General features: G+C 43.1%; 2 protein-coding genes across 8 annotated transcripts in view; one reads left to right on the forward strand and one right to left on the reverse strand.

The window, feature by feature from the left end:
* Positions 1-4,691, forward strand: part of mark4b (MAP/microtubule affinity-regulating kinase 4b) — a 66,380-nt gene extending 61,689 nt beyond the window's left edge. For 3 of the 7 annotated variants that reach the window (XM_061718853.1, XM_061718852.1, XM_061718854.1), the window contains one exon: positions 2,230-4,691. In XM_061718853.1, the coding sequence (XP_061574837.1) occupies positions 2,230-2,563 (334 nt within the window). In that variant the 3' untranslated portion in view covers positions 2,564-4,691. The remainder of the gene's footprint in view (positions 1-2,229) is intronic. The other 4 variants (XM_061718856.1, XM_061718855.1, XM_061718858.1 and 1 more) reach the window with 3 other exon arrangements.
* A 1,159-nt stretch (positions 4,692-5,850) lies between these two features.
* Positions 5,851-12,286, reverse strand: ckmb (creatine kinase, muscle b). The gene is made up of 9 exons (XM_061718861.1): positions 12,128-12,286; positions 10,984-11,096; positions 10,754-10,850; positions 10,489-10,643; positions 9,316-9,448; positions 9,051-9,222; positions 7,624-7,747; positions 6,452-6,641; positions 5,851-6,346 (listed from the first exon to the last, which is right to left on the reverse strand). Exons 2-9 carry the CDS (start codon positions 11,074-11,076, stop codon positions 6,168-6,170), a joined length of 1,143 nt encoding a protein of 380 aa, XP_061574845.1. The 5' UTR covers positions 11,077-11,096; positions 12,128-12,286; the 3' UTR covers positions 5,851-6,167.
* Positions 12,287-18,376: the final 6,090 nt, after the last annotated feature.

Below are 18,376 nucleotides of genomic sequence, written 5' to 3' on the forward strand. Positions count from 1 at the left end.
CATGTTTGTTTTGTAATATGTTTTTTAATGTAAAAAAAAAATCATAAATAAAAAGTAAAAAAATAAAAATAAAACAGGAAATAAAAAGAATAAAATAACAATAAATATCAGACACTCTACACTACACCTGAGCATGTTGCACGTTTCCCGGTTGGTTATGTATAAACAGAGGTCACATGACTAGAGGAGAGGACTCCAACCGCTGCAGTCCAACGCCACCGTTGACGGGCAGCAGCCTCCGTTTCTCTGCACATCTGCAACCTCGTGGCTGCAGAGACGAAACAACCTCAGACATCAGCTGGCCGTCGACCTCCGTGTTAGTTTTAGTCCACACGCGTTGTTTTTTACGCTCTGTGACTCCAATGCAGCAGATTACAGATCAGGTTGAAAAGGTTGCTAAAGCCTCTCATGTGCTCCCTCCCAGCCTCGGCTGCTGCAGCCCAGTCTCAGGTTGAAACCAGCAGGTAAACCAGCAGCCGCAGGCTGACTCTAGCTGCCAGAGCGTAGACCCCCCCCCCATCCTCGTGTTAGATGACTAGATGACTGAAGGACACGGTAACGGGGTTAGTGTCTTGTGATGTGATGGTTACTGTTCGCTGGAGAATAAAAACAGTGGCGGCTGGTGCTAAAAAGTTGGTGCAAAAAGGCACTAAAAAGGCGCAATTTACACAGAAGTCATGGTTTGGTACAAGCTTTGTACAATGGGGAAAAAAGAAAGGTAGAAAATAATATTTTGGTCATTTTAATTTTGAAAAATGTAACCATCCAACAATAGCTTATTGGTCATAAGTTTCAGTGAAGCAGTTCAGTTATGCTGCAGTGGAAAAAGAAAACTGATTATAAAGTAGGGGTTTAATGTTTCAACAAGTCCACTGTTATTTTATATTGTTTTTTTTCTTCCTGGTTTGGGTTCAGTTTATTTTACACATTAGAGAGAAGAAAAACATTAACATTTCCATTGTTCTGTCTGGAATGTATATTATTTGAAAAGAAAATGTTCCTCTCTTTCAGATAATTGATCAACACATATTATTTGAAAAGCAAGTGTTATCCTATTTAAAACAAACGTAAAAATCTGATTTGATTTTCTAAAAGACGAGGAATGAATTGTCCAATCACATTAGATTAAAAAAATAAACAATACGAGTACGTCACGATACTGATCGCAGATTTGTTGCTTATAACTGAGTTTCTGGGACGCACACGACTGCGTCTCTTTACAAATCTAATTCAAACCAATTAAAAGATCCTCAGGTCACGTGCTTATCAAATGTTGGAGAGCTTACACTGGATTCTGTTCAACTGACGCCCCCTTACTTCCGGAAGTAAATAAAATAAAAAACATTTTGAAACCAAATAAATATTTAAACATTTTATTACTTTTGACAGTCTCCCACAGACTGAAATAACACCTTCTCTTAATAATTATATGCATCTTACAAAATGTTTTTTATTTTATTTTTATTTTTCTCTTATTCTTCTTCTCTTGATTTGATGGGGGGGGTTCCGTAGCGCCCTCTACTGACCAGCCGCCACTGGTGCTAAATGCAACTACTCCATCACTTACTTTATGTTTCTAGACTAGAATTGAAGAATTAGATAATTGTGTTGTCAAGGTGACCCAGTTCAGTCGTGATAGCAGTAATTATAGGTTTTATCGTGCATATTCCCGTATAGAAATCTACGGAAGAGTAGGCAGGAGAAAAATAAATATTATATTTTAGAAGAGGAAGATTTTTTTTTTCATTATACACTTTGAGATAAAAGTCGAAATGTCGAGAAAAAAGTTGAAAATGTCGAGATTAATATTGACGTACAATTTCGAGAAAAAGTCGAAATGTTGAGAATAAAGTCGAAATGTTGAGAATAAAGTTGAAATGTTGAGAATAAAGGCGAAATTTCGACTTTATTCTCGAAATTGTATTTCAACATTAATCTCAACATTTCTTTCTATCTCAACTTTTTTCTCGACATTTCGACTTTTTTCTCGAAGTGCACAATAAAAAAAAAAAATCTTCTCCTCAAATATTTTTTCTCCTGCATGGCCCTAATATTCCATAGAAATCAGTGGTCTGAGTCGAGGAAACACTTGGATTTTGTCTCCTCTCCCTTCCCCGCCATTCAAATGTTTACTCTTTTGCCCCGCCCCATCCTCACCTTCCCTCTCTTCATAAAACCTCTCACATCCTTTCCCGTATCTGCATCCCCTCCCCGTCTCTCCCTCCGCAGTCGCCATCTATCTGGGCATCAGAAAGCGGCCGAGCCCCGGACCCCCCGATGCGGCTGGGATGTGAGGGTGCGCAGCCCCCGCGACCCGGCCGAGGTGGTGCTGGCGCTGCGCGAGGCGGCGCAGGGCTGCGGCTGCCAGGTCCACCTGGCCGGGCCCTTCCTCCTGTCCTGCACGCACGGCGCGGCCGGCGCCCGCGTGGCCTTCGAGGCCGAGGTCTGCCAGCTGCCCAGCGGGCTGGGCCACAGCAGCGGCGTGAGGTTCAAGCGCCTGTGGGGGGCGCCGCTGGCCTTCAGAGACATCGCCACCAAAGTGTCCAAGGAGCTGGAGCTCTGAGGGCGAGCGGAGGTGGGGGTCGGGACGGACTGAGCGGAGAGGAGGAGGATGAGGAGGAGGAGGAGGAGTGGTTCTCTCCTCCTCCTCGGGCTCCACCTCCTCCAGCGCGGCTGGCGACGCCTCACCTCCACTGAAAGACCTTCTGGTTCCACCGATCACAGCCGGTCAGACGGACGGACGCGCCGCCGTCGACAGACTTCTGATGGCCCTTGAGTTTGGAGCTGCCTGTGACCTACGACCCCTGCTCGAGCACACGCCGCCCCCTCCGTCTGGTTTTCACCAGTTCACGACGAAGAGCGATACATCCGTGGTTACTCCTGTTCTGTTACGTCTGTCATCATTCCTTCTTCTTTTCTTTTTTTTTTAAAGCTGCTATTTAAAGAAGTTTTTATTTTTTGTGTGTGTTAAGTTCATGTTCTCTCTTTAGTGCTTTTAAAAAACGCGTTGACGGCCGTCGCCATTATCGGACGTCGCGTTAAGAGTGAGACGTCCGGCTTCTGGAGGGAGACATGCAGAGACGGACGGAGCGGAGCGTCAAGACGAACTTCTGCCTCGTCGATAACGAAACTCACGCTCAGACCGCTGGCTTGTGTTTCTGCTGCCGGGTAGCACGACTTCTGTTGATCCTCCATTTCAGCTACCGCTAAAGAAAATAGGAATAATTAACCTTCAGACGTAGCAGGAGTTTTACGACGTTGCACCTGAAGAAAATCGGCCAATAACAACCACAATATATACCACTGAAACACTCGTAGTAAATATGAAGGTTCAATTTAAACTCAGTTGTTACCGGCCCTGGAGCTAATTAAATAAATAAAAATAAATCTCCAACATTGTTTGGGAACAAAAACAACCTTTTATTTTCCTTAATTATCATTATCTGATATTATTTAATGTCTTCTTGATCATAAGGAGGATTTCTCGCTTCTGCTGCTTCATGATAGATGAAGTGTCCGTCAGTGTGATTGACAGCCGTCGTCCTGTTAGCACTTTACCGCCACGCCGCCCGTGGAGCGCAACGCAGCCCCAACCAAGACTTGAATCAGCATTAATTAGGACTTAAGGCTCCTGTTCTGGTTCCTTTTTTATTATTTTGATATTTGGTTGTATGCTTTTGAAATTGATTGAGCACTTTTTTATTTTTTGTTTGCCGGTTTTTCATTGAGTTGAACTGGCAGTTTTTGTTGTTTTTTTTTTTTTTTCTAAAGTGAAAAAAAAAACACCCAAAAATAATTATAACTACATTTTGGAAACGTTTTTCATTTTGATAATATGCGCTTAGCAACCAACAGCAGCGCCTTGACTGGAACTAAATGTGCCATCAAGTTTAAGTGAAGCCTCGAGATTGAATTTGGAAACTAAAGTAAAAATAGAAATGTTTTTCTTTTATAAAATGTTACAGAATTGGGATTTTGTTCAGCCAGGGATTTTTTATTTGTATTTTATTCCTGTTTGTGACCTCAGAAACACTTGACATAGAAACTGCTTCGACCATTGACCAATCAGAGTAAAGCATTTCTGCGCCGGCGCGCGCTTTATGACTGTTAACCCTTCAACCACCGCGTCATCACGCCTAGTGAAGCCGAAGCCGCATCCCTGTAGTGACGAGGCAGGTGGGATCGAAATGTGATAACACACTCCGACAACCAACTCCCAACTCCACAGACATCTCCAAAATCAAAAGGTCCATCGTACTTTTACTGCGAGTCTAAACCCGAGCGACCGGAGCTGCAGCATCTAACCAAACACTGAAGTGGGAAAGATGGAAGTTTGTGACCTTTTCTGCAGGGTTTGTCCATTTCATGGGAAATTCCAGGTGTCCGCCACTGTTTGAAAATGTGAAGCTGTGATTTAGGGATAGTTATGCAATTTCTTTCTCTCTCTCTCTCTCTTTTATTTTTTGAAATGTGTTTGCAACGCGGGGCCCTCACCCTGCCGAGGCTGCTCTCTAGATGTGGCTAGAGCCAAACTTTAAGGCTACAGTTCTGTTGTGTAGTGTATTTGAAGCTGTCACTGTTAATCAATAAAACCTAACGTCTGGGCTGAAGTAACAGAAACGATCGAGCTGCAGTCCTGCATGTCTCCTTGGAAATGATGACATAAAAATAAAGACTTTCACCCTCTTTCAGCGGCGTCGAGGCATCATGTCATTTCTGTGTTATCCCTTTTCCATCTAACCGGTTCCATGGCTGGTTCCGACTGGTTCTGGGCCAGAAAAAACGGTTCCAGGGTACAGGGGCGCCTCCAAAAATGTTTCATACGGGGGGCCAGATGGGACCACTTAAATTCTTGGGGTGGACACCAAATCTAAAAGCCGTCATTACAGGATTGTATTATACTGTTGTAGTATAAGGGCTCAGAAATACTTAAAAAAACGCCTACTGATATACTTGGGTTTATTACGGAAGAGTATTAGGGCCATGCAAGAGAAAAAATATTTGAGAGGGGAAGATTTTTTTTTATTGTGCACTTCGAGAAAAAAGTCGAAATGTCGAGAAAAAAGTCGAAATGTTGAGATTAATGTTGAAATACAATTTTGTGAATAAAGTTGAAATTTCGAGAATAAAGTTGAAATACATTTCATCTTTTTTCTCGAAATTTTGACTTTTTTCTCGACATTTCGACTTTTTTCTCGAAGTGCATAATGAAAAAAAAATCTTCCTCCTCTAAAATATTATTTTTATTTTTCTCCTGCCTGGCCCTAATACTCTTCCGTAGGGGTGGCCAGTGGGGAGGCCAGCAAATTTGTAGGGGGGGCCGTGGCCACCCTTGGCCACCCCCTGGTGACGCCACTGCCAAAGTAGCACCAACTCTTTGCTGGGCCAGAGGAAAGATCTGCTTACGTAAGTGGAGTTATTAAGACCAACGGCAATAGCAAGACTGCAAGAGAGTGCCATTTTCAAATAACCGCTGAAAACCGGTCGATGACAAAAGACATCGGATCTGCCGTTTTTTCTGATCCTAATGAAGCAGCGTAAAGCCAGAAGCAGCAGATGTACAATCGCCAGGTCGTCCATTGGCTTCGATTTTTGCGCAAACGCAGCGACGTAACTGACGTTTACGGTGACATAACTGACGGGGCTCCCCTTAGCACTGCGAGCTATGGAAAAGCAAACCGGTTCTCAGGTGGTTCTCAAGTTGAACCAGTTGTGAACCAGCACCAGACTGGCCCAGAACCAGCCCTGGAACCGGTTTGGTGGAAAAGGGAGGACTCCTCAAACCTGGACCTGTTGTGAGAGATTTCATGTGTTTCGGGTTGATAAAACAAAACAACCAAAAACAAGACGTTTGTTACATGGGGCTTTGTTTAATAGTCCAGTTATATTTTATAACAACAAAAAAAAAATCCTTCGGTGTTTTCACATAGCCACGACCAGACTATGCATGGATTGATCCCAGGATGTTACAGAGAAGATGGTGAAAGTTAGAGGAACCAAAAGCAAAAAAAAAAGGTAAACGGAGGTAAGAAAGGAAAGAGCCGGAAAAAAGTAGTGCCATTTGACAAAAAGAAGTAGAAAGTAGCCGCCAGGTCGAAACCAGTAAGACAACTTTACAACAAGGCTACATGTCAGACATTCATCCAGTCGTGGGTCGGCTGTCCACTTTACTTCTGGGCGGGGATCATGCCGTCGATGGCCTCTCCCTTCTCCAGCTTCTTCTCCATCTCCACCATCAGCTTCACGCCGTCCACCACCAGCTGCACCTGGGACACCTCGGAGGAGCCCAGACGGTCAGCGTTGGAGATGTCGAACACGCCGCCCACGGAGGCCGTGTCCACGCCACCTGGAGGGAGGAGGACCCACCGTCAGCATCACCCGTGAAGAAAACAACCCTGAGAGGAGGGTGCAGCCCCCGGCCCGACCTGGGGGGGCGTCGGTGTGTCAGTACCTGTGCCACGCTTCTGCAGACGCAGCCTGTGCAGGATCTCCTCGAACTTGGCGTGTGTGCTGAGCTTGGGCAGCTTGACGTGCACGCCGCCGCGCAGGCCGGTTCCCAGGTTGGAGGGGCAGGTCAGGATGTAGCCCAGATGCTCGTTCCACATGAAGCCGTGGTTGTGCTTCTTGAAGATCTCCTCAATCTGGCCAGAAGGGGGAATACAAGTAGATTATATTCCTGGAATTATCGTACGAGGTTCTGTCACCTCCAAACTCTCGTGGAATCAAAACAGCTTCAGCAAGTTCTCAGTAATCTGATGACACGGCAGCAGTACTCGAGTTGAGGGGGGATGGCATCCCCCTTGAAATAAAAACGGTCAAAATCATCCCCCCTGTAAAACTGCCATCCCCCCTTTCCATCCCTTATGTCATTTCATCAATGAATGTGGTTTTACTGCTATTTCAAAATTTAGAGTCATCACCAGAAAAATGTGACAATTTTCACCTGTTTCAAGTAAATTTTCACTTGAAATAAGTAGAAAAATCTGCCACTGGGACAAGATTTATCTTCTCATTACAAGCAAAAAAATCTTGTTCCACTGACAGATTTTTCTACTTATTTCAAATGAAAATCTACTTGAAACAGGTGAAAATTGTTGTTTTTCCAGTGATGAGTCTTGTTTAAGTGTAATGAGATTTTTTTTACTAGAATTAGACATTTTAAGAGAAGATTTTGAGTTTTTGCAGTGATCCATTTTAATTATCCTGTGAAGGACAGAGTCATATTGATAAGTTCAGAAAACTGTTTTTTATAGTTGTGTTTTGATGTATTTGATGTAAGCCCAGTGGATATTTAAAGCTTACAGAAGGCTGCATTTAACTGCTGCTATGTCATTCCTGCAGTATTTCTGCAGGTGTTTTGGTCAGTGCTATTATTTGTAATATATTATATTATTTGTAATCAGCACAAATTATCTGTCCCCATATGATAAAATCCACCATCCCCCCTGATTTTTTTTTTTACAACTCGAGTACTGCACGGCAGAAATGTTTTTATCGGCAGGGACGAGTTTTCTCTGGTCTTACTGTCATGGGTTGGAGATGTTCATCCATCCATCTATGCATCCATCCATCCACATCCATCCATTAGTATTGATTATTGGTGGAATATTGTGTCGTTCTTACCTTCTGCAGACCAACGCAGAAGCGTCTGAAAACCTCCTTCATGTTGCCTCCCTTCTGCATGGAGATGACACGCAGATGATCCTCCTCATTCACCCAGACCAAGAAGGACTTCTGGTCGTTGTGCCTGAAAAAGAGAGAGAGAGGGAAAAAAATCCAGCTCAGGTCGGCTTCTTTGACAACAGCTGAAAATGTTAGGGACAAAAAGCAGCTTGCAGGGGCCAATGGGGACGAGCTGGGGGTGTTCAGAGACCCGCCCGCCTCGCCCACGGCCTGACTGGGGCCTGACTGGGGCCTGACTGGGGCCTGACTGGGGCCTGACTGAATACAGAACATGTGCCAGGGGTGATGTTCGTTATTCAAGAATATTATACATATTACACAAGTCTACGGTTTTAATAGCCTTTTCATTTGTTGATTTAGTCATTAGTTTTAAGTAAAGTTCCATTTCTTTCTGGAAAACATAAAAGCAAGGGGTTTTCTTTGAAAATGTACTCTTATGAATATGAAATTTGGCAAGAAATAAAAACAGATTTATCAAAAAGTAACATTTTCCTTCTTTCTTAGGCTAACAATGGAAACCAAAAACAACATTTTCCCAATGTAAATTAAAATCTATAGTGAAAGAGTCAATAATACATTTGCTAATATCTGCCCATAGTTTTTTCGAATGAGAGCAAAGCCAGAATAAAAAACCAACTGTTTCTGGATGTAAATTACAGAAGGAATAGTTCGTATTAATGTCCTTTTTAAATTTCTGCATGTAATGGCTAGCAGGACAATATTTATGTATGATTTTGTAAGAGACCTCCTTAACCTTATTTGTTATTATTAAAAACTTGTTAGGAAGCATCCAAGTTTTTTTTCCAATCAATATGATCTGTGAAACGATTCCAATAAACAGTAATATTAGGGCTAGCAACAATATCTTTTTGAAATAAGGCACGTACCCTTTTATTATTATTCTTTTGGGTCAGTGAAAAACATATTTTACCTACTGGAGAGTCAGTTGAGAATGGGACAGACACATTTCTAGACGAGGAACTGTTTTTAAAAAGCATTAAAGGAGCTTGAGGCAGGATTTATGAAAAAAATGTGTATACGTTTTAAGTTTTCTAGTAATAATGTCAGATGAAGCGTTCCAAACAAAAAAGAATGAGCCCTCTAGTGTATCTCTCCGTTGCCTTGAACAGGCTGTGTGCTGCAAAATGTGCTGCAATTGTGACCGGAATTTCCCGCGCTGTCCTGCGGATGTGACGTCACATGATGCTGCATGCACGTTCTCCCAGTTCTCCTGTGCCGGCTTCGCTGTTGGCTGCAGTTCCCCCAACGGCCGTCATGGTGAAGGGTGGCGCTAGAGAGTCTCATTTCTTAGAAGGAGCCTCATCTCCTTTAAGGTGCCTGATGGAATAGCATTAGACGGTTCTCACCAGATGCCTCTGCCGTCGGGCCAGTCACGGGCCATGCCGGCGCAGGTCAGCAGGGGGGACACGGGCTTGTCAAACAGGAAGTGGTCAGCGATGAGCAGGTCCTGCTCGGCATCGGTCATGCCGGTCAGGGGGTAGTACTTTCCCTTGAACTCGCCTTCCAGGCTGGCCAGGGCTGAGAGGAGAACCGGTCAACGCCAGAGTTTTAGAAGATGCTTTCAGAAAAGAGCTTTTTTTTTCTTTTTCCCTGAGTTAGTTTGACACCTACCCTCGATGGACAACTTCTCGATGCCTCTGCGCTCGCCGCGGCTGTTGTGGGGGGGCAGGGTGAATCCCTTGATGCTGCGGCCGGTACGCACACGGCTGGACAGCACGTAGTTGGGGTCCAGGTCGTCACCACCCTGAGGGACAAACCAGTGACATGATCAGACATTATGATCCTTTTTGAAGAACCAAATGGTGCTGGGGGGTAAACGATTTTTTGTAAAACGATTAATCGGGTAATTATTTTTTTGATTAGTCGAGTAATCTAAGGATTAATTGGACAATTATTCTAACGATTATTTTTCTGTTGTTCGATTACCGGTAATAACAACCAGAATGTACCAAATCCCCCAAATCCTTAATAATATAGTTTATTAATCAACACATTTGCACAGTAAAATAAAAATATAGAATAAAATTATACAAAATAAGCGTCAGCCTGTTTAACATTCCAACAAAAATCTCTCCTGTATAAAATTACAAAAGATTAAAAAAATGTGCCGTGCACAATGTTTTGCATTGCACTGCATGTTATCCAAATGTGTTAAAAAAGATGATATAATATTTGAATATTATAAAATTTGAATAAAACAGGGCACTGTTTCACAGTAAATTACATATTTTTATTACATAAAAAAGTCTAATTACGAAAAGAACCCTTTCCTGGTTGGATGGAACTAAAAAAACAAGTTGTTTTCGGTGAGAATGATTTTCCGGTGGCACTTTAGCTTCTGCTAATCGATTAAAAAAAAAAAACAACTAAAAAACGCTGGTAAATGGAGTCATGACCAGAAATCTTCAAATATAGCAGCTTATGCAGACCATAATTTGATCATGTGACATTCGTTTTTACAATTATTTTGCTTATTATATCATTGTTATTATAGTCCCGCCCACAAGAGACAAGGGGGCGGGGCCTCCGTTTTAGACGCTCCAACATGGCTGCTGTGCTGGTCTGGTATCAACTCCAAAAGGCATTTGGGATTAAATTTAAAGTATTCACAGACTTTTGATGACTTAGGACTGTTTTGGGGGCTTTTTGCAGGACTTTTTGTAAACTGTTTGTTTCGGGTGACCCACGTGTGCGTTGATGACAAAATATGAAGTCGACGATATTTTGAAGTCGACGTCATCGACGCATCGCTGCAGGACTACCAAACGGTTCTCTAATGTTCACCTTCAGGTTCTCGAAGTTCAGGTCGGTCTTGTGCTTGTCGGTGGGTTTGTATCCACCGTGACGGTCGGAGATGACTGGGTCCAGCAGGTCCTTGAAGACCTCGTAGGACTCCTCATCACCGGCAACGCAGCCCACGGTCATGATGAAGGGGTGACCTTTGGGACGAGAAGGAGGGTTGACGCTAGACACAAGTTTCAGAGAATCTCTACCCCCAACCGGTCCCTTCTCTTCTCCGTCTCTACGCCGATAACTCGCTTCTTCTTACCAGGGTTGTCAACACCGGTCTGGATGATGTCATCCAGGGTGAAGCCGCTGGGGGTGGACTTGCCCCTCAGCTTGCCGTAGATGTCCTTGGTCAGCACCTAGAGCATCCGACACACGCAACAGTTTCCTCTTTGTAAATATTAGCATTCAGATAAACAAGAAAAGTACTTTGGTTTTAGGTGATTTTAGAAAATCCCCTAAAACCACGGGCAACAAGTGCTGGATTTGTACCTTGGCCATGTGGTTGTTGTGTTTGGAGAGATCAGGGAACTCTGCCTCCGTGGAGAACTTCATTTTGTAGTCGTTATGGTGGTTCTTCGCCATGATTGCGGTTCTCGCTCCGTCTGACGGAAGATAAGAGACGATTATTTGTTTACACCCTGCTTTAAGTCTGTGCAGTTTTTCTGGGATTTTTTGTTCTCTGTGTCGATGAATCAGAAGAATTTACTTCTTTTGGTGCAGATTTAAAGCAGCGAACTGAAAGCAAAGAAGAGACACCTTCTCGTTGTGTCTGTCCCTCTTCATCCTTGTTTCCTCTCACATTCTCCTCTCAGCTGTGCTGCTCACATGACATCTCTCTGCTTTCATAAATCCCCGAGTGTCTCACCACCTGCCCCCCCCACCCCCCGCCCGCCCTCACTATTAATAGCAGGGCTCCTGCACCCCTCCCATCTCCGCAGGAGATCTCCGCCACATTTTGATGGCTAGTTTTCACTCCAGCTCCAGATTCCAGATTGCTTCAGGTCCTTTCTTTCTTTTTTTCCGAAATAAACAAACCTTGTCTTAACTTTTGTGCACAGAAAACATTTGCAGACTCTCTTAAACGCGAAGTTATCCAACAGAGCTGGAGTCGGGCGTAAACTCCTAACTCGGCGTGCCGTTGGCGCCATCGGTCCAGGGAGGTCAGTGCACAGAGGTGGAGTAAAGGTCAGTGTGTGCATGTCTCAGAGACATGCAGCTAAATCAAGCGCTCCTAAACTATTCGAAGACGCACCTCAGCTTGTTCTTCATGGCAACTGACGGTACCAAGGCTGCGAGCTGAACCGCACGTACAACAAGTCTTTCAAAGAGAAAAGCTACCGTTCAGGACACCATGTGGGGGTGCCTATCAATAAAGGTGATTACAGAGGATTTTTGTTGTCCGTGCAGGAAAAAAAAATAAGTGCATAGCTTCAGAGGATCCCACAATAAAATAACAGAATTTGTTTTCATGGATAAGGTTTCACCAAATAGTTTGAATCATGCAGACTTTGTTTTTTAAGCCTTTTTTTAGTCAGAATCATTTGCTTTGGTCCATTTATAAAGGAATAAGTCAACAGAATTACCATAATGATTAACTGAAACATTACATGGCTTTTTTTTCTTCTTATTTTACCTGCTTAGGAGAAAAGAAAGAAGTAACAGATCCCGGGATCAGATCCTGTCCACCAAATGAAGGGGTAGCCCAGCTCTGACAGGTGACAACTTTAGTATTTATACCCCCTTCTCTGGCACGATTGGCCGACTGGGCCAGGGGTCCCCTCGTTTGATTGGTCACTGGGGGGTTTTGTAACCAGACAGGTTTCTAAAAGGCAAGAAAGAGCTTCACAGAACTCTCAAAGAGAGACGAGGCAACAGCTGTGGCCGCCTGGTCCAACCTCTCGCCTTCTGCTGCTCGATACGAGCCGCACAAACGACCATTGTAGAAACCCACAATCACAGCCTTGCAGCTCTGATGCTCTGGACACGTGGAGTGTGAATGAATCTCTGCTCTACGTCTCAAAAGTGTCCTCTGTTAACCGTTGAAGCTGAGAAAACACAATCCAGTCTGCCAACTCGTAAAGGAGTAAATAAAATGGCCTCTTTGTCTTGGATTTCATCATCAAAGTTTTTATTTAGTGGCCTTAGAACGAGCAGTTTATCAGATGTGGAGCTGCTCTCTTTCATGAAATGCAGGAAAGGTTTGGTAGTACAGAGACAGGACTGTTTTCTTAAAGTATTGGAATCAAAGCTGTGTATGCATGCATGTATGTTGGTTTTGCATAGCGACTAATACAAAGAAACATTCACGCCTGAGCTCAGAGGTGATTTTGATCAGATCGTTTTCAGTCGCCCCTCCAGTGCAGCGCTGCTTTTTATAAGTGTTCCCATCATTATCCTGTATCGGTAATGCGATCGTGTGCAGCAGTTCCCCACCAGACAGATAATAAATAACACACTCCGTGTGACGGAGGAGGAAGAGGGGGGTGGAGCTCGGAGACGCCGTGATGCAAACAGCAGTCTTACATAAAGTCCAGGTTTCCCTGCAGGACCGCGTGCCGGACACCCCAGTCAGTTGACTCCTGGAGCACTGATTTCATGTTTGCTTTACATAAAACCTCATTAGGTCCCATAAGTACCGTCAGGTGATGACCCTGATAGCAAAATATGAGTGAATCGACGTTGAAAGGCAGAAACATTGAATCTATGTTGAAGCCATGACACACAGAATACGTTGATTCAACATTGATTACACGGTGGCATTGACTTGGATGATCAACTTATGGTTGATTAACCATCAATCGTCGACCTTAACCAAAAATCCACCTTTTTGACCATAATTGAACATTGATTTAACAATTTTTGCTATCTGGGGAGCCAAGTGCCAACTAACAATCCTTAATTTCTTTCACAAAGCTCCTCTTCCATATTTAGTTGGGATTGACCTTATTTCTGTGTTGTAGTTTAACTTCATTTTTTTACTTTATAATCAGTTTTTCTTGCTTTAGTTCCTGGTTGTTTTGTAGTTTGTGCTTTATTTTATTAAAGTCAACGTTCTTCTGTCTGCAGGCTTGGACCTGGGTCCTTTACCTGCCATAGTACAATATGCTGACGACTGTCTATTTTATACCGTAAAACACCAAATAAAGGCCTAGGTGTTTATTTGCTTAAATCGATCAAGTCAGGCGTTTATTTGGGACCTGCGTTCATTAATTCTGTCTCCATTCAATCTAAATCTTATTGTGCCTCTTCGATCTAGCCAGCTAGCGCTAGCCGCAAACGGCTTGTCGTTGTCAGCTTTGGTCTGATACAACTCTTTTCCCATTACTCATATAATCTTCCGCCACTCCCGCTGGTGTCTGGCACATTTGTGAAGTATCCAAGCTAAGAGAAAAAAGAAAGGAAAAAACAAAGAAGGGGAAAAGAGGTGGAAGAGCTAGAGGCTATGAGCTCACCTCTTTTCCCCTCCTTTTTTCCCCTTTCTCTTTGATGCACGTTCCGCTCCACTTCATAACATCAGTGACGTCCCTCTAAGATTAAATAAATACTAACACCCTTTTCAATTCGTTTAAGGTTATTGGTTTGTGTTTAGGTCGGCTATATTTGCATGTGGTAGAATATTTTTTTGGCCACCAGAAAAACAATGTCTTACCTTTATTGGCCTTTATTTGGGATGTTTAATTGGGACTCAGCCATTATTTGAAGTTTTACAGTATGACGAATACCTAATCCTAGTTTCTAGACTTGCTTTGCACTCATTCAAAGTCAAGTCATGGATGTCTTTAATATAATCGAAGATTCAGTTAAGTGAGCCAGATTTCCTCTTTCCTTTTTTTAAGGTGCATATACTGCACATTTCACGTTAGTCGTGTCCATTCTTCAGTTATACGCTTCACCCTGGAGACAAGTGTTGTGTTCAGGAGTGCAGGGATTCAGAGTCTCTTTGCTCCGTATCAACACTCGGGCTCCAGTTTCACAGCTGCGGCCTGACCATCCACAGACATGACTTTCCAAATTAGCCTTTCCCCCGTGTCGCAAGGCTCCAGGCCTGTTTGGACTTTGGTGAACTTCCTCAAATTTATTTTGTTATTTTTTTTTTTTTTACAAAACAATAATTCAGGTGGTAGGTGAGCGCTTTTCATAGCAGCTCTGCATCTGGCATTGTGAGAGAGGAATGAATTAAAAACACATTGAAAATTCAAGTGTTTTATAAGTGCTATATAGGCATGCACACAAACCCTTTGAAGGAAACAATGAAGTGCAATCCCTAAATCTTTCTGCGATTAGCAAAAAGAAGGCACATTTTTACGTGTTTTTGCAACTTTGATGTCTATTGATGTATATTTGAAGTATGTAGCAGCTCAAAAAGCTGTCTGAACTCAAACAGTGGGAAAGTAGTTTCCCTCCCTACGACGTGCTTTGACACAAACACCTAATAAAACTTAAAAGGTCATGCTGACCGAGGTGCGATATAAGCCGTGGGCGTCTTCGACCCATTCAGACCCGGTTAGTGCTGTAGCTCCTATGCCACAGTGGCCAAGGTCCAGCTTCCCAGTTTAGACCGTCACTCTATCCCTCAGCCCCCCACCCACCCACCCCGCCAAGTCAAGGGCCAAACAGCCTTGGACCCCCTGCAGCTGCCCCCAGAAAACAGCCCTCCGGAACAGTTACGTAAAACAGGAACGCGTGTGACAGCAGGTTTCACCTGAATCTGGGGGCTGAGTTGACGAACTCTCCCAGAACTTCCACTTATCCCAACTATGGTCTGGATGATTTAAGGGATGAAAGTGAATCTTAGGAAAATATGATCCATTGCTTTGCATCAGTAATCTATCTGGTGCAGCGTTAAATTAATATGCACATAGCGCATGCTTCCGTTGCTATTTTAATATCCTTGTAGTTGTGTTTGGAGCATGCATGCGTGTATATGCATGGGTCGGTGTGCACGCTCTTATCCACAGCGAAGGCTTCAGCTTGACGGTTACATGTATTAACACATTCACACAGAAGCGTTGCCAGGAACAACTGGCAGTCTCTGTCTCTCATGCATTCTTTCTTTATGCTCTCTGAGTCGGGAGAAGAGACTTAGAGAGAACAAATATTTGAGTTGTTTTAAGTTTAAATTAATTCAAAAACACCTTGTTATTTATTATTTATCCTTTATTTAACCAGGTGTGGGTCTTGTTGAGATTAAAATCTCTTTTTCAAGAGAGACCTGGCCAAGAAGGCAGCAGGTAGTTAAAAATACATCAGACAAAGCAACAAACAATAAACACAGACAGAATAAATCAATTAAAAGTCTAAAGGTTTAACACATTAAGTCATTATTAATTGCTCTGGTTCTCATCAAGTCTTAAAATAAGGTCAATTCAACCTCAGATGAACAAAAAAAAGCTGTTCAAAGTCCAGAGGCGGACACTCCCTTATCCAATAGGACAATATCAAAGCATTTCTGATGAAAGATGACTTGTTAGTGAAATTAATAATTAATTTTAGGTTATTGTTTTCTCCGTAATGTTATCAAGATCTTGAATTATCAACGCAGAGTTTCAGCACGCTCATTTGTTTCCTGTATTTGGGTCGTTGGTCCATCGGCCACTTTATTAGGTTATTAGATCCCAGACTGATGGGGATCAGCTGTTGCTGCTGATGTCTTTGCCTCCTGGCATTGTAAACGCACAGGTGAGCGGTCCAGACGAGCAAACTGTCACTGATCATGAAGATGATGAGTCATGTATTTGATCATCAGCTACTTATCCTCACAGTTTCAGATGACTCCTGCAGTTTTCCTGAGTTTTGGTCAAATAAATAAAGATGAGCTGGAACATCTCACAGTTTTTCAGTCTTTTGCGTGAGGGCACAATTTTCCACGCTGTCCTACAGGGAAGGGGCTCGGAGCAGGATCTGGGACGTTAATTCCTTCTTTGGATTCCTTAGGTTTGACCTAACACTTTCAGACGTACAAGTCCTCATTCAGAGCAGGAGTAAAACATGTTAGCAGTTGTTGGAGCCCACAAATAGACGCAGGCATTTGCAAGACAACTGCGTGGACAGGTGTTGACGGGAGGCGGTGTTCGGCTAGCAGTGCTGGACTGGACTGAATGAGTTGAGGTTTTTGTGAAGCCGTTGTGCAGAAAACACTACAGGAACGTTATTTCAGCTGGTGTTTGTGCACATCGTTTGTTTCCAGCAAATTTCTGCACATTTCCAACTTTACTGTAACACTGTTACTGTGAGTGATGGTGGAATTGGGGTGGAGAGGCTGGTGTGGCCCTGACAGGAAGAACCATGCTCCTCTGCTGATAAAGACGACCCCGGCCCCTGAAGGCATTAGATTTGGAGCCAGTCATGAAAGTTACTTTGATCTCAGTGGCTCCGGAGACTCCAACAAATCTAGGGCTGGGTATCGTTCAGATACCCCAAATGCTTCGATATCGATTCAGCATTAAGTAGAAATACACAAGAGTACCAGAGTATCTATTTAATTAATTGCCCCCTTTGTGGCTTTTGTGCAGGCCTCTAGTCTGCAGTACATTTGACACAAGTGCTGACTCGTTAGAGATGAACATGTGAACCACCAGCTCTGTTATCGTCTGTGCAGAACCTGGTGCCAGTTTGCACATCGGGGATCTGTCGGGTTGGGTTTGAATCTGATGATTCAGCGAATTGTTGCTGCAGAACGTCTGCAGGGTGTCGGCTAATGTAACGCAGGTTTTTTCATGTTGCTATAGTAGGTCAGAAGTGCCTGGCAAAGTTACAAACTCCTTACTTTTGTCTCTTTCCTGTGTTCCAGGTTTACACAGGAACACAAAATGAAGCCACACATCTGCTTTTAAAGGAGCTTGAGGCTCCTTTTAAGAAATGAGACTCTCTAGCGCCACCCTTCACCACGACGGCCGTCGGGGTACTGCAGCCAACAGTGAAGCCGGCACGGGAGAACGGGGAGAACGCACATGCACCGTCATGTGACGTCACATCCGCCGCCCAGCGCGGGAAATTCGGAGTCCGAATTGCAGCACATTTTGCAGCACACAGCCTGTTCAAGGCAACGGAGAGATACACTAGAGGGCTCATTCTTTTGGGTTTGGAACGCTTCATCTGACATTATTACTAGAAAACTTAAAACGTATACTAATTTTTTTCATAAATCCTGCCTCAATCCTGCCTCATGCTCCTTTAAGTTTAAAGTTGCTGGTTTAACGCTGCTGCTACTCACTCTGGTCCCCATATTGTTCTGGTTTGGTCCGTACAGCACAAACCACACGAGGATGTTGCCTACAGCGCCCCCCGCTGGCCAGGGGGTTGGATCGATTCAGGAGATTTCTGAATCGATATTGAATTTCAGGGAAAATAATTGTGATGCATTGCTGAATCGAGATTTTTAGTAAGTAGGTAAAGTTTATTTCTAGAGCACCTTTCACTACGACGGAGTATTAGGACCAAACTAAGACAAAAAAAAGTGAAATTACGAGAATAAAGTCATAATATAATGAGAATAAAGTCGTAAAATTACGTGAATAAAGTCATAATGTTGCAAAAATAAAATCGTAATAGAATAAAGTCGTAATATTATGAGAATAAAGTCGTAACATTACGAGAATAAAGTCGTAATATTACGAGAATAAAGTTGTAACATTACGAGAATAAAGTCGTAATATTATGAGAATAAAGTCGTAATATTACGAGAATAAAGTCGTAACATTACGAGAATAAAGTCGTAACATTACGAGAATAAAGTCGTAATATTACAAGAATAAAGTGGTAATTTATGAGAATAAAGTCGTAATGTTACGAGAATAAAGTGGTAATTTATGAGAATAAAGTCGTAATGTTACGAGAATAAAGTGGTAATTTATGAGAACTCTAACAGGAAGAGCATCTTCTC

This window comes from Cololabis saira, chromosome 4 (assembly GCF_033807715.1).
Source record: "Cololabis saira isolate AMF1-May2022 chromosome 4, fColSai1.1, whole genome shotgun sequence".
Lineage (NCBI taxonomy): Eukaryota > Metazoa > Chordata > Actinopteri > Beloniformes > Belonidae > Cololabis > Cololabis saira.